The 23,738-nt window shown below is 45.8% G+C and overlaps 1 protein-coding gene across 1 annotated transcript in view; it reads right to left on the bottom strand.

The window, feature by feature from the left end:
• Window positions 1-1,530: 1,530 nt before the first annotated feature.
• The window catches only part of SP110 (SP110 nuclear body protein), a 38,544-nt gene continuing 16,336 nt past the window's right edge, over window positions 1,531-23,738 (bottom strand). The window contains 13 exon segments of the mRNA XM_087864245.1: window positions 1,531-3,941; window positions 5,046-5,179; window positions 5,486-5,488; window positions 5,745-5,820; window positions 6,110-6,171; window positions 6,174-6,217; window positions 6,919-7,034; window positions 11,626-11,670; window positions 12,495-12,637; window positions 13,094-13,192; window positions 17,076-17,144; window positions 19,372-19,515; window positions 21,099-21,164. Of these exon segments, the coding sequence (XP_087720371.1) occupies window positions 3,831-3,941; window positions 5,046-5,179; window positions 5,486-5,488; window positions 5,745-5,820; window positions 6,110-6,171; window positions 6,174-6,217; window positions 6,919-7,034; window positions 11,626-11,670; window positions 12,495-12,637; window positions 13,094-13,192; window positions 17,076-17,144; window positions 19,372-19,515; window positions 21,099-21,164 (1,112 nt within the window). The 3' untranslated portion in view covers window positions 1,531-3,830.

A 23,738-nucleotide genomic window follows, 5' to 3' on the forward strand; every position in this document is an offset into this window, starting at 1 on the left:
TTGCAGCCTTAGCCCTGCCCAGCTGCAGGGGACAGACCACTCTAGAGTTATTTATAACCTCTGGTCACAGCTTGGCGGGGCCAGTTCTGGGCTGACCTAGGCTCTCAGCAGCCCTGGCCAGTGCGGGAGGGGAGGAACGGAACCTAGCTGGATCAGGAAGGGAGAAACAGCCTGGGGACAGAACTAGATGGGGTTCCCTGGGGGAGGCAATTGGCCTGTGTGCTGGGATGTCACCAACGCCTGAGGGCGGGCCTGGGAGTGGGAAGTGAAGAGAAGAACAGGCCGGAGCCCACCTCCCCGAGGGACTGGGGAAGGATGAGGGTCAGCTGAATGGCGCAGAATAAACCAAACCCTGCTCTTATGGGTAGAAATAGTGTGAACACTAGAGGAGCAGTAGGACAACAAAAGGGAACCAAAGGGAGAGATGGCTCCTGGGATGGGGTCTCGGTTGTCATGGCAACTAAACTGATAGCTGTTGAAACTTTCAAAGGAATAAATGACTCTTTCAATGTTGTCAGGTTTCTTTTTCCTGTTATAGAGCAAGCCAGAGCTGTGATAGGAGAAAGAGACGTGCATCAGCTTTCCAGGGCCAGAGCGGAAGAGAGGGTCACAAATGGATGTGTGAGCATTTAATACCCAGCCATCCTGGCCACTGGTACACACTGGGGCGGGGGGAAGTTCTTTTATCCTGGTACACCGACAGTGCGCTGGGAGGAGAGATCTGCACCGCAGGGACGGCCGTCCCAACACCCCGCCACCCCCATCTTCCCTTCCAGAACGGCATCAGGAGAGGCAGTCTTTATGGTCCTTTTTGTCCCCTTCCCACATCATAAAAGGAATTCTGTTTCTTTACCTGCTTCTCTTAAGTCAGGGCTCAAGCTGCCTCCGCCCTTTCCTGGATCATAGGTGGTCAGTCCGTATGGTGGTTCGCCCCCTATGGAAACACTGGGGAATCTCTCTCCATTGTCTGTTTATGAGTCTGTGACACCAGGTACTGAAATGGAGGCTTTCACACACTCCCGCCCAAGGGCCTGGTGGGGGAGGACAGTGGGGTCCCAAGGTGCTGCTCACTCCTTGTGTCAGTGGGCGGCCAGGGCTACTGCAGCAAACCCCCCAGCTTAGATGACACGCATTTATTCCTCACAGCTCTGGAGGCTGAAAGTCCCGTATGGAGGTGCCAGGGGATCCCCTACAGGAAAGGGCTGGCTCCTGGCTTGGAGGGGGCCTCCTTCTTGCTGCCTCTTCACCTCTCCCCTTCCTCTGTGTGCAGGGGCAGAGCCATCTTGGGGGTGTCTTCCTCTTTTTATAGGGACACTCATCCTATCTTATTAAGGCCTTATGCTTGTGACCTCGTTTAACCGCTGATCCCTCCTTACAGGCCCCGTGTCCAAGTATGGCACTCTGGGGGTCAGGGCTTCAAAATACGAGTTTGGTGGGGGACACAAGTCCGGCCATAACACTCCTCTATTGACACTATGTAAGAATGAAAAAATCAGAAACACAGATTAGGACACCTCAGTAGTGGCAGTAACTTTTTATTTTTGTCTTGAGAAAAGAAAAGTACTGTGGTAAGAAAAGTTTGCTTGGTTAATAGAGAGCCATTAGCATTATTAAAATGATTAAAAAAATTCGTTTAAAAATATTGACCATAGAATTGCAGTTGTTTTGAGTTAGTATATTTAAGTCTTAGACTAATGACCTCAGAAGAGGAGTGCTTCCCAGAACTAATTTTTTCTTTTTTTAAAATGATAAATAAGGAGGCCAGAGAACGGAGAGCCGACTTATGGATAATAGATGTTCTTGAAAGAGAGCCCAAAACAAAAGGATCAGAAAGATTTAATGCAGCTGCTGACAAAAGAACTGGCTATGTGTATTGAGAGGGCAGAGTGCCAGGCAAGACCAATGGTAAGAATATTACATTGAATCCTGTCCCGTCAAAAATACATAACTGTAGGGAGAGCGAGGAAACCTGCTATGTGTCCGCACACTAACAAAGAAACAGAATTCTGGCTGAACGCAGACTTCCCAGGTGTAGGACCAAAATGCCCAAACACGGCGGACCAACGTCTCAGCCGATTTTGAAGGTGAGAAGTTGTGATAAAATACATATTGTAGCCCAACAGTGAATTCGTGAAAGCAGAGAAGACATTCAGAGCTGTGCAAAGGCTCAGAAAATTACCTACAGATACACTGACTGAAAGAAGGAGCAAAAAAAGAAGCAAGGAGAAGTCACTGCAAGAAAAGACCAGCAACATTAATTCACAGCATTAATGTTGTCGTGAAGATGGGTTATGATAGTTGCAACTTTTGCTTTTCCATTTGGTAGATATTTGGAGTAACAAATCATTTATATAATGTCAAAATAACAAAATAATGACTTATATAATATGATTGAATAAAATTAAAATAATACAAAGTAAGCATTTAATAATGATAATAAATAGCCATATTGTAAAATAGTGAATTCCTCCCCATTTGAGTTAGGAAGCTGAGGGACATAAAACGTGACAAACACCTTGGCTTAAATATGTGGCTCAATGAAGATCTTTTATTTTTGGCTCTGACATTTATTCATTTTATTTTATTTATTTTTTTAAAGATTTATTTATTCATTTGAGTATTTATTTGAGAGAGAGAGAGAGCAGGAGCAGGGGGAGAGGAGGAGAAGGAGGGAGAATCTCAAGCCGACTCCCTGCTGAGCTCAGAGCCTGACCCCAGAAGGGACAGGGGGCTCGATCTCAGGACCCTGAGATCATGACCTGAGCTGAAATCAAGAGTCAGACACTCAACAGACTGAGCCACGCAGGTGCCCCTGGCTCTGACATTTAAAAAATAAATTAAAAACACAGTTGGAGAACTTGCAGGTAAATATTAGAATTAAAAACTGTTACAAATGCCTTCCAGAATAGAAGGTGTAAACAAAGAAAATGTAGACAAAAATCCCATGGAAGTATTCCAAAGAGAAGGAAGAAAATAATATGGCAGAAATATGGCCAAGTATAAATGACACATGCAATGAATGACTTCTTAGAAAACTATAAAAGTGGGACTGACTCAAAAAGCAAGAGAACATCTGAATAGTTGAATGACCCTGAAAAGGCAGGGAACATGGTCAGTATTACCTCTTCGAAGAACATTGGGCTGTATAACTTTATGAGTTGGTTCATTTAAAACATTATAAACTAGTCCAGAGCATATAAAAGGTAGAAAGTTTTAGGCATTCTTGTGCCAAGCTGGGATAGCCCTGATTTTGACAGGACACAGAAGCTTACAGACCAAACTCATTCATAAATACAGTGCAAAATTCTGAAAAATAGTCTGCAATGATATGTGAAATATACATATATATATATATATATATATAAAACAGAATATATATAACAGAAACAAAATATAACAGAATATATATATAAAACAGAAACAAAATCAGTTCCACACAATTTAGGATTCAACTGAGTTTGTTTTTCATTTTGGTAGGACTGTAGAAATTCTGAAACTGTTACCCTTATAGTTTAGTTGAGCAAATGAGAATAGATAACTAACTGTGGGAGAAGAGAGATGGAAATATTGACAAAGAAGAGGCCTGCGGTGTTGGCTGGGATTAGAGGTATATTTTACACACGCGCGCGCGCACACACACACACACACACACACACACACTTTTAGGTGTAGAAACAAACAAAAAGAAGGCATGATGATGGTATGAAGGTTCTGGCTTTGAGTCAAGAGGGCAGCCAATAGCATCCCAGACTCACTGGCAGTCGAAAGACGGCCGGGGTCATGTCATCTGGATCCTGAAGTTGGGGAGCCTTAGTCTTTCTAGAACAGGGTCAAAGAGTCTGGAAGCTGCTCTCATTGGCTTTGCAAAAAATAAACACCTCTTTAAGGTCCTTTTCAAATTCTGCCTCCAAGTCCAATCCTATCTGACCAAAGTCGGAGGCCTGAAAGAGAAAAAAAAAAGCAAACAAACAGATGTCTAAGGACAAAGGATTAGGACGATCAAAGCACTTCCAATTTTGCCTTTTTTTTTTTTTTTTTGAGACCCACCCTCCCTGTCCCAGGGAGCTTCCCAGCCGCCAGGCAGAGCGCGGGGCGGGAGGGAGATGCTGATGCCACAATGTTGAAATGGACAAGCCTCTGCCTGATTCCTAACTTGGACCTGACTGGTGGCCAGGACTGGAGAGCTGACTCTGATCACTGCAAAGCCTGAGCTTGGGGTAAAATAGATGGAGATAAAGCATTTCTTGAAAGGCCACCCTCTGAAGGAAAGATGAGCCTTCCGTTCTCCAAGGCTGACACCGGGCATGGAGGGGCTCCTGGGTGCACGCTCCCTCCAGCTCCACGTGCAGACACCAGTTGACAATTTGTGGTTCGTGACCATGCCAACTCGTGCCCCGGAGGAAGGGAAGGAGGCTGGGTGGGGACGGAAATCTTCCTTAGGTACCTCCCGAGAAACGTCTGTACAAATGATAGTGTGAATCGGGATAAACTCCAAGACTCGAGTTAACAACCTGTTGGTTTGCAGGATAGCTCCACTAGTTGTCCCTTGCTACCGACAAAGGACGAAGCCAACACCATCTGAGGGCAACTCTGGAGATTTGGGTCTCTGGGAAATTCAGGAGTACAAAAATCCAAGCACAAGCATCCTGGGAGTTTAAGTTATTTCATGAAGCTTAATTCCTTCACTTATGTCTGTATTTCTGAGGCATGGAGAACAATGTGACCATAAACCACCTTTCCTCCCCGCTTGAACAAGGAGGCAGGATGGGATCGACTGCTCCCAGCGCGACTATCCCGCCTGTCCTAGAACTGGGGACGGATTGTTGTCAGGCACTGTTGACGAGAGTACTTCCCTGTCCTGCTCGCTGTTCTTTCTGAATTCCTCCTTCCCACCCCTGGATTTAGAGGCTGCCTTCTTCTGTAATCCTACTCCTTTTGAGCTCTCTCCAGGACGGGATTGGTACAATTCTTGCAAAGTTCTGCTGTCCCGGAAATTAGGGAAAAAGTGGAAAGGAGGTGCAGAGAAAACAGGAGACACCCTTTACCTTGTAAAATGTTTTATGGTTGCGAAAGATCAGGCGCATGTCACGAACAAACGATGCCACTGTATACACTTTCTCAGTCAACCTTTCCTTTATCAGGTCCAACCACATGGCTTCCTTAAAGGGCTCTCCATAATCTCGAATCGAGGGAAAAGGCACCGAAAGGATGATATTAGCGCAGACATTATTACTGGAAGAGATCCAACCGAAACACAACAGAGGTGATGATACTAGCATTGGACTCGTCTCCGCCAGTCACTGCTCCAAGTACTGCCGCCATGTTAACATACGGCCCTACAACAACCGCTGAGATACGTGCTGATTACCCCCATTTGCTAGATGAGGAAACCAAGGGAAGGAGAAGTTAAACCCCCTGCACAGGATTTCACAGCAAAAAAATGGTAGAGGCGGGACTTGAAGTCTCCTGAGCAGGTGCTCTAAACCCCCTCCTGTCTGTAAGAAAGACATTCCCACCTAAGAGAAGGCGAAACTGAGGTGCACGGGAGATGGAGCGAGTCGCCGGGTGTTCCAGAACTAGGACGCGGTGGGTGGAGTTTGGACAAGGGAGTTCCCCCCCCCCCCCCAGGGTCTGCAACCAAACTTGCTCTCTGCAGACAGCAGTGCCCTTAGGAGCTGCATTCCCAAATTCCAGAACGAGTTTTACATAAAAGAGATGCCCGGACGAGAATCATAAGGTGTCACTTACATTATGTGGGGTTTCGGCAAAAAAGGAGTTTTGTGGATGACAGTAGGCCTTCAAGAGGAGGAACTCACATTTCTGTAAAATGTGAAGAGAGCTTTAAAAGGAAATGCAGTTCTGAGAAAGCGAAGCCGGGCCTGTGCCCGGACAGACAGGCACAAACAGGAACAGGCAGACACAGCCAGCCGTTTGCCAAAGAGCCATGGGTTGCATCGAACCCTGTTTGGACTCTGTTTGGGCACCGAATCGCCGTCCTTGAAGCCAGACACTGCAGGCACCCGCAGGCGCCCTTCCCCTCACCCTCTACCTGCTGGAATTCTCACGTGTCCGGGGTAAGGAGAAGGCTTGGGGTGGGCACCCAACTCACCACCTGCTCCTCAGGCTGCATCTGCCTCTCCAGGACCTCAGATTCCCTGTGACGCTGCTGCCTCCCGAAGACTCCTTTATCCGGCAGAAGGTGCAACTCCACGGGCTCCTGAGAGGTCGGGCGTAAGTGAGCAAGGGCCAGGCCCCTGGAAACAGCCCCTGTTCCCACGGCTGCCACCGTCCTCCTTTCAGGCATGGCCGATGGACACAGCTGGGAGATGAAGGGGACACCTCCCAGAGTCTCCAAGACCCCACGTGGGGCCTGAGCCCACGATCCTCCTCCCATCGAGGCTGGCAACAGGGGGCTCAGTGCGCAGAGGGCCGTGTCAGGGTGAGTGGTGGGCTCTCCTTTCCCCACCTGAGCTGCTGGGAGCACAAGGCGCCCTGCCTGTCACACCCAAGTGTCAAAACTGGGCCTTCACCCCTGGGGATCCAGGCCTCTATCAGCCGCTGAGCCCATGGTTAAATGCATGAACCAGGCCACGCTTCCCTCCTTTTCTGAAAAAGCTCAGAACACGAACACCTGGTGTTTCCCATCCTCAGTCCCCAGGGGCAGGAGTCAGGGTCGTACAACTAGGAGAGGACAGCACCCAGGGGCCGTGGCAAGGTGGAGTCAAGGTGGCTCAGTCACAGACTCAGAGACCAGGGGCTGGCATGACGCCACACGGAACACAGGCTGCGGCCCCATCGCGCCGCTCTGGGTCACACCTGAGCCGCGGTACTCACGGGTCCTGCTCTCCGCCTGGAGACGAGCCACCACAGGCAGCTCGGGCAGAGTCTGTGCAAAAGGCAAGGCTGCGACTCACTAACCTCTCTGCCTCTGCTGACGGAATGTGACAGTCCTCATGAAAGGCTCTCGGACAAGTGTCACAGCAGAGCAGTGGTCCCCCTGTACAGCACACCTCACATTCCTTGGCATTTTCCCACTGGAAGGGGACATAACGCAGCATTGCTGGTGTCGGCACTGACACCAAGGGCCTTTGGAACACACCATGCTTCTGGATGTTTCCCATCAGCCCGACCATGGTGCTCAGGGAGAGTGCCGAGGGAGGACGAGCCCTCCCCCAGGGCAAAGAGCAAGAATCCTCAAGCGTCCCCTTGAACCACACTTTGTCAGAGCTGGAAGGGACTAGAAGGTCATTTAAGCCCTTCCTACACAAAGCGTGGTCTGAGGACCAGCCACATCAGTGTCACCTGGGAGCTGGTCAGAGATGCACCTACTGAATTGAAATCCGTTTTAACAGGATCCCAGGTGGTTTGGAAGTACGTGAAGTTTGAGAAAACACAGCTTTAGGCAACCTCCTCATTTCCAGGCAACCTGGAAAAACAAGATGCTTTTTTTCCCCTGCAGAGTCAACACAACTTAGTACCTGAGCCAGACTGGCTCCTAGGCGGCCTCTGCCTGGGTTCAGAGCTGTGCCCGCCCACTGTGTGCCCTCCCAGGCAAGCGTGCTGGGCAGACCCAGACAGTTCCTGACGTTATGGCGGACAAACAGAAACATAAAGACAGAGAGCGGCTGTATAAATGCGTCTTTTTGTGGGCCTTTGAAATCATGGTCTTTCTCGTGGCCTTAAAATGTGATCCAGTAAATTCTATAAGCGATCTTTCCTGCTGGATAAGGACCTACAGGCAGGAGCCCCTGGTTCCACTCCTGACCCCAAAAGATGGACAGTGGAGGCTCCACACACAAGGACATGTTTTCTCTGCATTAAAGGTAGGACTCAGGAAGAGGCATCTTTCTGGTTGGTAAAAAGGTGGGAAGCAGGCCATCAGGAGCTGGAGCAAAGGACTGAAGGAGCTGGGGTCAGTCATATCTAAGGAGAGAAATCCTACCACTACCCTCAACTGTCCACAACACGAGTACAAGGACCTGGGTGGGGCCTCAGGGATGGAAATGTTCTGTCCATTCTCAAAACTAGCCACTCAGAGGGGCAGCTGGGTGGCTCAGTCAGTTAAGCATTTGCTTTCGGCTCAGGTCATGATCTCAGAGTCCTGGGATCCAGTCCTGTGTTGGACTCCTTGCTCAGCAGGGAGTCTGCTTGTCCCTCTCCCCTGCCCTTCCCCCTGCTCATTCTTGCTCTCTCAAATAAATAAATAAAATCTAGCCACTCAGCCAGAGCAAAAATTCCCCTTGATTTGGGGGTGAGTCCATCTCTGTCTTCACTGGGGAGCCTTTCTGAACAAATCCCTCTACTTTCAGGGGCCCAGGACTCCATAAAGAGGGCTCCCCACCAGCCCTGAAGTTCAGGTGATCTTTCTGGCCTTCCCATCCCTGAACTTCCCAGTCTGCCTTTCTTTGTCCCTAGAGTTGACACTCTATGGCCATTCTTGCCCTCTGACTGGACACCTGGCCTACCCAGGTCCAGGGTGCAGACGCCAGTTCCCCAAGTAGCCCAGACCTACCCACTCTTCCTAGTTGAGACCTCAGTTGGATCAGAGCCCCAGCCGCTCTGTGGTGTGAGCACTGATAGGTTTTTTTCCCCCCCCTTTTTTTATAATGCAAATGCCTGACTGAAGCCTTGATTGCCCCAGGACCCCGATAAACACAGCTATCTCGCTATTTCTCAAGTAAACACACTTCCAGCCACACAACTAGATAAAGAGCCAGGACACCAATCCCCACTGAGGCTCCTTTGTTTTAGAGATCTTGGTTCATTTCAACAACTGACTATTTGGGCCACTTGTTTGTTTATTTTTTTAAATTAAAAAAAAAGATTTTTATTTATTTGAGAGAGAGAGAGAGAGAGAGAGCAGGGGGAGGGGCAGAAGGAGAGGGAGAAGCAGACTCCCCACTGAGCAGGGAGCCCAACACAGGGCCGATCCCGGAGATCATGACCTGAGCTGGAGGCAGATGCTTAAACAACTGAGCCACCCAGGTGCCCTGTGCCACCTCCCCCCCCCCCCCCCCCGCCTTCCCACACTTTAAATTCTAGCTCTTATGTTTTAAATTCACCAGTTAAGAGTGAGCCCGAGAAACCCTAGGCCCCTACCCTCTACCCCAATAAAGGCAGAGCCTCACGCCTATGCTCATTCCCTCTCTCTCTCTCCCTCTTCTTCTACCTCTCTCTCTCTCTCTCCATCTATCTCTCACACTTTGTGGAGTGTACTGCAGACAGCAGTGTATGTATGGCCCCAGATGTGCTTTGTAATTTCCAGGTCCTGTAAATAATAAACTTTTTTTCCTCCCAGTTTCCTGATGGTTATTGCTGGAGGGCATCTTGTGATTATAATAAGAACCACAAAGGCGGGTCCAACAACAACACTGGTTATTGATAGGCTGTGACCAGCACAAAACACCCCCTTCCCTAAGCTTTGGAGTGGAACAGTTTCTAACACACATGATATGACAGAGAAAGAGAGAAAGAATGTTCAGCTCCACAGTTGTGTTCTGACTCTGGCTTTATGTTTGATGGCTGACATCTTCATAGTCCCACTCCTCCCTCTTCGAAGGCCTTTTACCACATCTGGGCAACTGGATAAGGAAGCTCATGGGCCCCCCCTCTTGGCCTCAGTGAGAAGTTCAAACCAGACAAGCTCGGCCCCCAAAAGGGAATTCTCACCCTGCCGCCCCCCAGCCGTAATAAAACCTTGGGCTACTCCCCCTCACTACTCAGGCCATTTTCAGCCCAGCTTGGGAGCCTGCCCTGCTCCCCCTAGAAAGCCTCAGCATGTGAGTAATAAAGCATTTCATACTCTCCGTGCATGTAGTGCATCACCAGTTTTGATATCTGGACCCAGTTTTTGGTGTAGGGCTGATTCCACTCCCTTGCCGGCAATTAGAAGACACCTGGCTCAACAAAAAAGGAGTCTCAGTGACGGGGGTCTGTCTTCTCTTGCTCTGGCTTGTTAACTGGTTCCACTAGCTGGCTTATGCTTTAGTGTTGCTGTCTGCTGGGCCACGGCACTGAGGTTGCAGTCATCCACGGTGAGGCACCACTCATTCTTCCCAAGTTTAAGAACAGACCGAAGTGGGCAGTCAAATAGAGAAACAGTAGAGGTAATCACTCCTGCCTGAAGTAGATCTTGTATCATGAGTTTTGATGCTTGAAATTTATACTGGATTCTATGAACTATTTTAACAGAGGGCAAGGTCCATGGGTTCCATGTTGTAAGACTGATTGTTAAATGTCAAAAGAAGAGGCCTGCATTCATCCATTTGTAGTCATTACAAATTATCTCACTATCCCAATGTGACTGCTGATAGGCAGGACCGAAAGGTTGGGTCAAGTGTGCTTCTGACTATAATGTGTTGACATGTGGCATTGTGAGTGAGAAGGAACTTTAATATTGGGGCCATTAATTAATGCTCTGGATTTAAAATATCTTTATTGTTTTGTTTGCTGTTTACAAAAGTAATAAGTGGTCATTATAAAAATTCTACCTGTACATAAATATATAATATGGAAGGCAAATGTCTCATATAATCCTCTCCCAAAATAACCAATTCATCCAGATATATTTTCAATCATAGACCTACATAATCACATAAACAAAATTGGGTTCCTACTACTACTATTACTACTAGTACTACTACTAGTAGTAGTAGTTAAAGCTTCTGAAAGTGTTCTTGACTTAGGACCTTTAGGTAGTTTTCCATTGAGTGAGGAGGAGTCTATATCCATGCAGTTTTTTTTTTAAAACACCATTCAATAAATTTATCAGTTTATTTTATAATAATGATGGGCATTTGTATTCGTCCCTAATTTTGATTATTACAAGGAGCACCCCTGTACACATTATTACAAGGAGCACCCCTGTACACATTAACGTATTTCAAATCAGCATGGAAAAGATGTTTTATACAATAAACATTTGGGAGATTCCTTGTCTTTTTAAACTTTGAATGAATCCAGCCAAGGGTCAGGCCAGCCTCCAGGGTAACAGGGGAAAGGCACCATTGCCTCTGCCTAAGCTTCAGATCTAAGGGGAAGTTCATGAATAAGACTTGTATGTCCTCTGGAGGACATATTTAAGCAAGTGAAGAAGGCGGAGGAGGAGCAGCTGGTGCAGACAATGATGACGGCCATTTTCACCTTGAGGGAAGCTCTGCTGAGACAAAGCTCAGTTCAAACGTTACTCCATTTTGGTGCTACTGATAATGAGCACGTTGAATTGAGGAATAGTTGTATTCGATCAAGAATGGTCTTCTTGCTCTTTCACATACTGTTCTTGTCTACCTCCATTTCATAATTACTTTTCAAACTACAACATTCTATTTCTGACACCTTTGGTTTGTATTCATCCAAAATATCCAGGTCTAAAACACATGTAAATGATCGGTTTTTGTCCTAGTCCTTATTTTAAGAGTTATTTGTGTCCCCATCTCAAGTTAACTATGAAATTATGGTGGCACGTACATGTACCAGTGTGTTAATGCCATTGTCATGAAGACGCAATGCCTGAAAGTAAAGGTGACCCAGGGCTGGGGAACTTGAGGACTCAAAGGTGAGTCTTTGGATGCAGAGAGTCTGCAACATGGTGACTGAAAATGTGGTAGAAATTCACCTGCTCTTTACCTCTCTCTTGACACTTATTCTTGGAGGACAGAGCAAAAGTCCTTTCTGAAAGAGAGAAGGGGTCAGTGAATGAGGTTATTCTACAGGCTCTTCTTTTGTTCATATTGAAGTTCCCACTTCCTAGTGAGTATTCGTACCTGGACATCCTCTTGGGTCTCAAACCCAAGGTGTCTGAAAGAAACATTAGCTCCATCCTCCAATCAGTTCTTCTTCTGGACTTCATTTGATAAAATCATTTTTTTTTTTTTTACTCAAACCCAAGACCCATTAGTCCTTTTTTTCCCAGCTCTTTTCCCACCACTTTTTCCTCTCCATTTCTCCTTCTGTAAGTAAAGTCCTTATGATAATTTTTTGAGTGTTTTTGGGAGTTTTTGAGCTTATAAGTTTTTGAGTGTTTTGGGAGGCTTTATGTTGGGTTCTGGGACCCCAAAGACCAGTAGCCTTGTTTGTTGCTCACAGGATGAATTGTGAGCCGGGGAAGTACGGAGGAGAGACTGACCACAGACAGGGTGGTCTGGAAAAGCATCACCCAGGGATCCCGATGGAGCTGGGTCTGGAGGAGGCCTTTATTGGGCAAAAGGTGCAGGGAAGCTCCTGGTCTGTGTCCCCATCTGGCTTCCCCCCAGCTCACCCCAGACTAAGCTTCTTAAAACTCTCCTGACCTCACAACCCTTTAAAGTTCTCCGCTGTGGATACCACCAATCTGCCTTCCCAACTTTATCACCCACAACTTTTTTTCTATGAAAAATCTAGCTCTTTCTCAATCATGCTGTGGAATCCTAACAGAAATTCCTTCACATTTCTGTTATTGAAATTCCACTTATCCTTCAAGGAATTAAACCCGTCACCCATCGTTCCCTGTCAAATACCTTCAGCAACTCTTCTAAGGGCTTTCCTCTGCAAAGCACAGTCTGCTTCCATTTCCTTGTTTTTGTCCGTTTTCCTTCCATTTCAAATTCTTTTGGTGTGAACCAAACCCCCTCCTCATTCCGAATGCACTTCTCTGAGGATCCTGTAAGATAAAGATGGCCCATTCCCAGATCCAATATCATTCTCTGTGATTTCACCCTAAACCTCAAATCCCTAATTGTGGTTGTTCTACCTGGCTGGGTGCAGAGAGACTCCCTGTGGGGAGGGAGCAGTAGCAAGGGAGTCTGGATTCCTCCTCTCTCAGACTGAAGGAAGCCCTAAAACCGGCAGGAGTGGTGTGGGAATGGGAGAGGATTTGCATTTTACGTGACATCTACATGTGGCAAGTAGGTCCCTGGATGACTTCCATGTAGGAATGGCGTGGCCCAGCTGCCAGGTTTACCATGACACAAAAAAGTGCAAATTCTTTCTTAACAAGCACTTCTTTCTCTGCAGCCTAGCTTGCCAGGTTTATTTCCTGGATGATTAAACACATGGCTATTTGCCTCTCTTCTAGTGGTTCTTGGGCTTCCAAAGAGCAGAAGCTGGAGAAACCCACCTTGTTTCAATTTCTCCTTATATAAAATCCCTTTGGCTTCACCACAGGTCACAGGAAGTTCAGGAGAGAGAAAATCCATAGTTTCATCTTTGGGCTTTTCTGAAAGTAGAAGGGAAAGTAGAAGAGTGTAGTGTTGCTCAGTCTTCATTCTTTCTCCTTCATGGATTTTCCTTTCCCTGAATTCTGATAATAGTAATAACAACAATAATCACGTAAATGACATGGGGGACGACCTCTGGTCAACGGGCAGGAGGTTTTCCATTTGAGTGGCAGACTGGCTAAGAGGGACAGAGCAGTTTCTGATAAACAAAACCATCACCACCACCACTATGACAAACAAAATGACCAGTGAAACATATAGGGCTTCTTTGGTGAGTGCGTTTTCATTCATAAGCATCCTGCTTATCCCTCTGTGCTGAGAGAAGTTGCCTGCTCAAAATATTCCGTGGTCCTCATGCAGCTGCAGGAAAGGTCCTTGTGTTTAATCGTATCTCCTGACTTAACCCCAAGGCAGGATGAGTGAGGTGCTTAGTGCTGAGCTGTTAGTGTCAGTCTTCATTTTTTTGCTGTCCTTTTTCATTTTATTGCTTTTCTGTTTCTTCCTCTATGAGTAAAAAAGAAAAACCCCAAGAACTCTAGACTAATCTGCAAATTGCTCACGGAGAGATTTGGCTACTGTGAAACCCTGAGTAGGGATGTGGGGTATTGATTCAGGAGAAGTTTAAAAAGAGTTTAAAATAAATACAGCAATTCCTGCTTCTTTTTGCCCAGCCTCACTGTGGGTGGAGTCATTCCGGATAGACTACAGGAGCTGTCTCTGCGGGCACGGAGAAAGCTCTGACCGTGGCTTATGTTGCGTTATACAGGCTGTTACTTGCGGAATAAGGCTAGGCAAACAACTAGTCCAACTTTCTCTCTTGCCTCAAATTCTTATTAAAAGAGCCAAAAGAACGGGTGCCTGGGTGGCTCAGTTAGTTAAGTGTCTGCCTTCAGCTCAGGTCATGATCCAGGGTGCTGGGATCAAGCCCTGTGTCCAGCTCTCTGCTCGGCAGGGAGCCTGCTTCTCCCTCTCCCTCTGCTGCTCCACCTGCTTGTTCTCTCTCTCTCTGCCAAATAATAAGTAAAATCTTAAAAAAAAAAAAAAAAGAGCCAAAAGGAAATGTATGAAAAAGCAAGAGCACCACTGGAAAAAGAACAGAGCAGCATCAATGGTGAAGAAACCATTAGTTACTTCGGAAAGATGTGAACTAGAGTCAGGTGAGAAAGCAAAGATCCCTGAGAAGTGAAGGGATGGCTCCCCTGAACAGAATCCTGGAAGATGCCCAGCCTTGGAGGGGCAGGGCTATAGCAAGCCTGGGTAGGAATGAGGGGATGGGAAGAACTTAGTTTCAAGAGCCAGCCAACATTCTTGTATGGGATGGCTGGCTCCAATACTTGTCTCCAGACTCTGCCCACTCAAATAAATATGGCTCAGGGATGACAGCTCAGCCTCAGGAGCCAGATTGGATGGGCTTGCAATCTTGGCTGTGCAATTTACTAGCAGGGTTATGTAAGTGCGTATTATTGTCAAAGTTGAGTGGAAGATTCGCCATTGGGGGTTCCTAATGTGGATGACAAGGCAGAGTCACAGGTAACTTTGGACTACTACTGCAAACCCCAAGGGGGATTGGCAGGGCACTGGGGACCTTGTACAGTTCTCTGTCTCATGGAACTAATTCCTTAATTCCCTATGGTGAATATAGGTCCCAAAAACCAGATGTCCCAGACATGCTTGCAAGCAGATGCGGAAACAGTGGGTCGCACTGGCAGTTCTGGGCAGCAAGCCAGGGTGCAGGGTTGTGGGCACAAGCAGGACTCCCTCCTTTACTTGGTGCAGCCAGCTTACCAAGTCAGGCAGGACCTCGTGTCCCGAGTGTTTTCGAAGCTACCACCGTGTACCTCAGGCGGGACAGCTCTCTGATCTGTTCCCAATAGTCCTGCCTTTAGCTTAGTTTCGCCTGCTCCTCTTGCAAACAGGCTTTTAAGGATGGAACCCCGAGAGGAAGGCCTGCCTGGAGCTCTCCCGCATCTATGAGATCACCATTCATAAGTGTGAGCAAACAATGAGGAACCTGCTAGGAAAAGCAAGCAATTAACCAAGAGAGTTCATGGAAATGACAAGCATGGTGGAGGAAACAAAAAGAAAGCTTAACAGAGACCAGGAGAAGCAGAATGGGGAAAAAGGTAATTATTGATTGGCTAGATGAACATAGGGAAAAGGCACAAGGTGAAAATCATTCATGGACAGACAGGGCCTGAGGAAAGTTCCGGAGCTCCATGTTAGTAGTCATTGGAGCTCATACTGCATTGTATGAGTAAATGGAGGCTCTGATATTGGTATCCATACTTTGTAAAGAAGAATAGGTAATGTATTGATCTGACAGTTATTTAAGCATAAACTGTGGGAGGCACGGAGAAGTTGGACATAGAGCAATGAGCAAGATTGACTGCTTACTGATCTCATTTGGCTTTCACACAGTGCACACCTAATTATAGTTGTGACAAGTGCCATGAAGGAAAAAAACACTAGGCTCTATGAAGGCATGCCAGGGAGACCTACCCTTGCCTGCTGGGACAGAGAATGCTTAGTTCAAGGTGAGGTCTGACAGTGTGAAGCAAAGGGAAGGGGAGAAAGGGGGATTAGCTTCAGGGAGGGAGTGTGTGAGGGGGACACACTGAGGAAGGCCTGAGCAGGAAAGGAGGGCAGCATCCAGTGTCAAAGTGGCCTAGGCTCTGAGAAATCAGGCTGGTGGGGATATTTGGGGTGTGGGTAGAGATTGGATTGTGGGCGTGAGTCATGTTGTGTTTCTTGAGGTAGGTGCCGGGCACATGTAAGTTTTTTGTGTTAATTCCTCAAGCTGTACATTTACGGTACGTGCAGTTTTCTTAGGCGTATTACACCAGTGCTACTCAACATGTCTGTGTGTGATGAGATGGCAGCTTGACCAAACTAGAATCAAGGCTCTCAGGGTCATGGGATCGAGCCCCATGTCGGGCTCCACAGTGGGTGTGGACCCGCTTGGGATTCTCTCTCCTTCTCCCTCTGCCCGTGCTGTTCCCAGGGCACATTTGCTCTCTATCTCTCTCTCTCAAAAAAAAAGAAAAAAGAATAGAAATCAAGGCATCTCCACTGAGGAGGTCTTGCTGTGAAGACAGTGTGTCCAGTGTCACAGTTAATATATAAGCTCCTTTTTACAGACCTGCCACAAACAGGTTTGTCGATGGCACCAGTCTGTGGACCCCACCTCAAGTAACACCTCTTCTACCTCAACAATAAATTCAATAAATTCATGGGGAAAAAAAAGACAATGTCACTAGAGCATAAAGAAGGAAGGGAGAGTAAGAGGGGATAATGCGGAGGGAGTGTCACAAAAGCAGAAGAAAAATGAGTGCAAGCAGAAAAAGAGGAGGGGAAAGAGGAGGAGGAAGAGAGGACGACAGTGACCCTAATTGGTCTTGGAGTGCAGGGGGCAGAAGCAAGCCAAGAGGCTGACCCACGAAGACCAGGCCCGCACCCCTGTCTATCACAGGAAGAGAAAGCTCAGCTCTTTGCAGATAGGAACACCATCAAGGCCTTGGTTCCATAAGGGTTTTCACCAAGTTTTAGAATGAAGGAAGTAGAAGTTGATGTTAGAACTTGACTCATGGGTTCATCATTCTCTCTTAAACATTTTGGGTCTTTGTTGATGGGTTCTGTGTTGAAGAATCCATCCCAGTGCAGAAGTGGTTGGTTGGCTAGGCAGCGCGAGGTACACACCGGCATTCACCTAGAGTGTCAGGTGTGACACCTTGTTAGACCGGAGAAGAATGCAGGTGAAGGGGACCTAGGCAGGGGAGGACAAGGATGGGAGGGGAAGAGAAGGAAGACACGGAGACAAACAATCAGCTGCTGGCCAGGGCTCCATGCAGCCTGACGGACAGGCCCTGTCTCTGGCTTACTTACGCTTTCTGGGAATATTTTTCTGACACCTTCTTCTTGAACTTGAACCGACATCTTTTTCCCCTTTCTTTTCTAAAAAAATTTAAAAGATTAGCGTCATCTATAATGTGAAACATAGATTTATATACTTTATATATCAACTATTTTAAAGTAATTTTTTTTCTGTCTTCTACCACTTTGGAGAAACAAGATAGATATGAATCTTGTGAAAGGAACATTATAGCATTGACCTTGAGAAAATAGCAACTTCATGTTAATAGATAGGAAGGCTAAAAATATTACAGATGCTGTATATTCATAAATTAATATATTAATATAATATATAATAATAAAATGTTTTTAATACATACATACATAATATATATGTATTTAATACAAACAATAGAAGTAGATAAAGGATATAACCTTATAAATATAACACAGAAAGTGCTATTTACGGAAGAAATATAGGGCATAAATCCACACTTCTCAATGCTGGGCGATCTGGTCCCCTGGGGGATATTTGACAATGTTGGGAAATCTTTTTGTTTCCCACAACTGGGAGGAAGATTCTACTGGCATCTAATGGCTGGGATTTGCTAAACTCTCATGATGCACAGGACAGCACTCACGACAAAGAATTATTCGGCCCCAAATGCCGATCAGTGTCAAGGTTGAGAAACTCTGGCATAAACCATCTTGGAAAAGATAAAGTGATTTGTCTAAATCAAGTTAAAAAAGAAGTCTCCACAACCAAAAATTTCTCAAGTTGGAAGACGCAAATAAAACGAGAAAATTGTAATAAGATAACAAAGTGTTCATTTCTGTAAGTGATTAAACAAAAAATGAATTATCCTACACAAAAATGGGCAAATATGAACAGAGGATCCTCAAAAGAAAAAATTCTAGTAATAAATTTATTTTAAAAAACCGGTATCTTGGTAGAAATGGGCTAGATGATGTTATGGTAAATTGTGATCCTCCCAAATCTCAGTGGTTGATGACAGGTATCAGCAGATGACAGCCTGATGGCTCAATACCTGTTTTTAAAAATAAAGTCCTGGGACACCTGGGTGGCTCAGTTGATTAAAATTCTGCCTTCGGCTCAGGTCATGATCCCAGAGTCCCGGGATCAAGCCCTGCATTGGGCTCCCTCCTCAGCAGGGAGTCTGCTTCTCCCTCTGCCCCTCACCTCACTTGTGATCTCTCTCTTTCACTCGCTCTGTCTCTCTCTCAAATAAATAAATAAAATCTTAATAAAAAATGAACACAAAGTTTGACTGGAACGCACCCAGGTGCATTTGCTCATATATTTGCCTCTGGCTGCTTTCATGCTACAATGGCAGTGTTGAGTAGTGGCAATAGAGACTGTATGGCCAGCAAAGCTTAAACTATTATCTGGCCCCTTTTAGAAGAAGTTTGCCAAGTGCTGGTTTAGAACAACCCAACTGTATTTCTCCTTCATGTTACTCATTCGTCACAAGTTAGATGCAGTCCCATGTCATTGACGTACATGGATCTTGGGGACGGAGCAACCTCTGTCTAGAACATTGTTGGTCCCATGGCAGAGAAAAAGATGATACAAGGCTCTTAAAGCTTTGGCTTTGAAGTGACCCTCACACCTCCGTCCACGTTTCTTTGGCCAAGTCAAGGAACATGGCCCCACTGGAGCCCACAGGGCAAGGGTGTATAACCTTCTGAGATATCGGTGAGCTGTGATACAACCTATCACATGCAAGGTGCAAAGAAATTCGAAGGAAAACATGAGTAGAATATCATTCTTTGTTTTTAATCTGTCAACACAGAGACGTCTTATTATTTCTAGTTTTGGTGGAGGTGGAGGAAAAAGAGCATCCGTATGATATTAATGGGAGTCTAAACTGGCAACAATTTGATCATCAGTATGTGCTAATTTTAAATATTGACAAAGCCACTTCGCTTCTAGAAATAAGGCATTAAGAAATACTCCTAAGACTATGTCCGCTTTGAGGATTGGTGCTACTCTTCCCATGGAGCAAGCTTGAATCAGATAGGAGCCCCCAGACTCAGTGGAGCAGTGGTGACTCTACTAGCAGAAATGTAAAGAGTAGACACTACGAAGTGGTCACACTGCGCCATGTGGCACAGCTGAGGTGACCTGCACAGTGGGAGCACTGCGTGATTTCTTCCCACAACTGCTCTCCGTCCAGCAGCTCCTTGGGGTCTTGTCTGCATTTCTCCCTTCTACCATTCCCTTCACATGACACCCAACCCTGTACCTGCCCCATGAAAGACCCTCTCCCACTGAACATCTGAATGGCAGATTCAGTCCCCAGCTTACCCTTTGATTCAGAGGTTTGGACGCATTCGATCCTCGCCGTTTGGGCCCTTGTCATGATCTTTGAGCTCCTGGTTGAATCATCCCTCCTGTCAGGTGCCTGATCCACCACATGGAGCTTCTCTCGGGTGCTGTGTCCAGGTAAGGCTGCCCGTGTGATAGTGACTTGTGAATAGTTTAAATTAGGGTCCCCAGTGCACCTCCTCTTCCCCATCGTTAGTGACTTCCCTTCCATACGCCAGTTCTCAACCTTTCAGGAAACCCCGGTACCCCTGTACCTCACTTTTATCTGCTATTTTCTTATAGTTAGTCCTTTCCTTTTTTGTGTGTGTATCTTTTTTTTTTCTTCCTCGAACTCACAATACTCCATCCTATTTCCCTTTCTCTCCTTCAACTCCTCTTTTTGTCGATTAATTACACATGCATCAACTGGAATGTAAGCTCCAGGAGGGCAGGGGTGTCCGTGATTCGCTCACTGCTGAACCTGCAGGACTTGGGACACGTACCTGACACATACCTCACACTCCATTTGCCTTTGTTGACGGAACATATAAGGGGAACATATTTTTGAAAATATTAAAATGATTGCATTTTTTTATCCTTATAAATCACAATGGCCCATGGTTCCCTAATTACTAAATCAATAAGTATCTGGGAAAAGACAGATGCTGGCTAGAACTGAGATGTCGCTGCTCAGTTGAGACCGTTTTGGAGACCTTACACAAAATCTTGGAACACAACTTGTTGAGAACCCAAGGGATTTCTAAGTTCCAAAAATTACCTTTATATGCTAACAGTACAAGTTTGGAGGTCTAAATGTGAAGTTTTCTTTCTCATCGGTAAAGAAAACTCAGCATATGACAAAGAGTGAGTTTCCTCCAGCCAAGGGAGGTGATGGGGTTGGAAATCGGGAGGAAGAGTCAAGAGGAAGAAGAAGGCAAGCAAGTAAATCTGAGTCCCCTCCTGCATCAAACCCTAAGACTGAGAGGCACTACAAACAAGAAGGAAAATTTGGAGCATGCCCAAAGCAGTGATGGTCGTGTCATGACACATGTTGGGAGCTGAGGGGAAATGCCCTCCCAGGGTGCTCACAGAATGGTCAGAAGCCAAGGGAATCCTTACTGACTGGCATCTCTTGGGTACATAGTGTTGAGTCAAAGAATGAAAGAAAAGGGAAGGAGAAAGGTAAGAGGGAGAGAGGTCAGGGTGACAAGGACAGCAGAGAGATAAAGCAGAGGAACCAGAAAATGCAGTTTCACAAATTTTTGTTTCCTATACTGCGAATAATGGAATTCTCATGCATGGAGTAGACACAGGATAAGCAGGCATGAGTCAGTTCAGGTGGTTTTGAATGCCGAGTGACTCCAAATCTAACTCCAGTTTGATGCTGGGAGTCTGAATTCTGCCTGCCCATTAAGACTTGCTTTGTCTATTCATCCTGTCTATTCAGCCAGACTAGACTCAGTCCTAATCTCAAAACTGTCTGACACCTCCTGTCCAGTTCCACCCTATTCCTCCCAAAGGAAAGAAGTCTGCTGGAACCAACATGGTATCTGGGTTCTCTTTCTTTTGTGAGGAGAGGTCCTTTAAAAGGGTGGTCTAGGGGACAAGGATGGGACTGGCTGTGCTCCAGGGATACCCAGATGGCCATGTGGCTGGAGAGGAGGCCATGCTGGTCATCCAGGTAAGGACCCTGATGAACAAAGGAATAATACATTCTTCTTGCTTACTTCTTGGGAGCTTTTTTTCCTGTCTTCTTTTTGAAGATGGCAGGTTATATTGTTCTATCCTCTTTCCTAAAACAGAAAAAAAAATCATCTCTTATGGTTATAAATATTGATCTAGAAGCTTGAGATGTCAATACTTTATAAATAAATTTATGTTAAAAAAAGTACTCCATTTTAGTTGGAAATAAAAAAGGATTGAACAAAGAAGTAACAGATACACCGAATTATCAACATTTAAAATATGCCATTTAAAAAATAAATAAAATAAAATATGCCATTTTTTTTCAAGTTAACCTGTTTTTCAAGAGTAGAAGAAAATAGAGACATTGTTATAAGCCACATATAAGAGACTTACATAGCTAAAACTCAAGGGCAAAAATCATAAAAGTAAAAGGTGATTAGATTTGACTGTTTTTATTTTTTTTTAAAGATTTTATTTATTTGACAGAGAGAGACAGCCAGCGAGAGAGGGAACACAAGCAGGGGGAGTGGGAGAGGAAGAAGCAGGCTCACAGCAGAGGAGCCTGATGTGGGGCTTGATCCCAGAACACCGGGATCACGCCCTGAGCCGAAGGCAGACGCTTAACGACTGTGCCACCCAGGCGCCCCAGATTTGACTGTTTAAAAAATAAAAAATCCCCACACTTCAAAAGACATCCTTATAATATTGAGACAAAAACTGAGGATTATTGCAGTATATATAAAATATAGAGGGTTATTATTCTTACTAGATAAAGCAAAAGAAGAATAGAACACCAGGAAAATAGGAGAGAATATTAGTTGAAAATAGAGAGGTAAGACAAATGACACGTTTATTCAAAAACTGTCTTTAGACAACAAATCATAAAAAAACGTATTGTTTGGTTAAGGATTCCCATTTTTTAAAAGGTTTCGTCCTACTTAATGTTGATGAGGATGTCGAAAATGAGCACTCCTCTATTATCAAAGGGAGCGCAAACAATCCCATTTTCTGAAGAATGATTTTCTTACATAGACAAAATCAGTGCTGTTCAGACTCCAACCCGTAATCTCACACTTAGAAATTAATTCTGAGGAAATTATTGGACACGTGTGCAAAGGTACACACACAAACACGATTTCTATTTTCTTTTTTTTTTTCTAAAGATTTTATTTATTTATTCGACAGAGATAGAGACAGCTAGCAAGAGAGGGAACACAAGCAGGGGGAGTGGGAGAGGAAGAAGCAGGCTCATAGCGGAAAAGCCCGATGTGGGGCTCGATCCCAGATCGCCGGGATCACGCCCTGAGCTGAAGGCAGACGCTTAACCGCTGTGCCACCCAGGCGCCCCTGATTTCTATTTTCATATAAAAATCGGCGATACCCTAACTGTCCATCATATATAAACTAAATTGCTAATTATACAATAATGTGCTGTATAACTAAAAGAAAAACGGATAACACTGATATGCAGATATGTGTATTATATACACAACGAAAAAACTGTTTATAGATCATTAGTATGAGCTTCTATGTATATAGAATGAGATAAATGTATGCATATTTCTAAGGTATAAAGTGGGGGAAACAAATGAAATAGGAGTTTCACTTCCTGATTAATAGCTTCCCGTACAGATTCTGTGGATTTCATTGGGAACATTGTATCACACAGGCCAGGAGAGGCTTATGCTGCACATTTTGGTGGCTTCATGTGGACAGCACATGTCTCAGTCACACAGTGTCCCCCCCCCCTGCAGGACGTGGAGTCTCCCAGCAGCCTTTGCAGTGGTGCTGAGACCCACGCTGCCTTGGCCTTCTGGCACCTCCCTCTTCCACATACTTCTGCAATCAGGGGAAGGGGGTGCAGACAGCTGCACAGTGCTCTTCTGTGTTTTGACTCAGAAGTGACGCTTGCACCAGCTCATTGGCCAGACCCGTGATCACGGCCCTTCTCCTGCAAGGAGCTGGGAAACGCAGCGTCGGGGCAGGGAAGAGAACTGGAAATGGTGAGCGCTAGTAACGCTCACCACCACGGTGCGCAGGGCAGGGACTGCTGGTTAATCGACTTCCTCTGGTCTCACTTTTCTTTGCTAATCAAGCTGCCTGACTTCGAGCTGGATACCTGTCCTTCGAGAATAAAAATGACATTTCCCAGCCTCCTTTGCAGTCAGGTGTAGTCAGGTCACTCATAGCCAGGAAATGGTAACAGAATGTCTAAATGCAACCTGCAGATAGCGTCCTTCAATGGAGGAGACATGCGCCCCTAGACCTTGCCTCTCCTTTGGTGGGACTGCAGACCCGCTGGCTGGACCCCCTGAGGGGATGCCACATCCCGAGGATGGTGGTGCAATTCCTAATGAGTTTGCGATTCTAGGCGCATGATGCCAGCCCTGACCGCCTACCTCCACACAGGAGAGAGAAGTAAGATCTCTTATTTCAGCCATTGGTTTTTGAGGGGAAGGGCAGTTCTTGTCCCACACAGCAAGCTAATCCTAATGACAGCTTCATATTGCTTTTGGAGTGTGGAAGATTTTCTATGTTGAAAAAAAGTAAATAAATCACTGTTTTAAAAAGCACAAATCTTTTTATGGTCTAGGATGTCTTTTGCAGCCTGGAAGAGCGTTAACGACCCAAAAAAGTAACATCGAATCCACCCTAACAGAGACCAAATAGGTTCTTTACAC

This window comes from Ursus americanus, chromosome 1, assembly GCF_024610735.1.
Source record: "Ursus americanus isolate L20-20 chromosome 1, mUrsAme1.1.p, whole genome shotgun sequence".
Lineage (NCBI taxonomy): Eukaryota > Metazoa > Chordata > Mammalia > Carnivora > Ursidae > Ursus > Ursus americanus.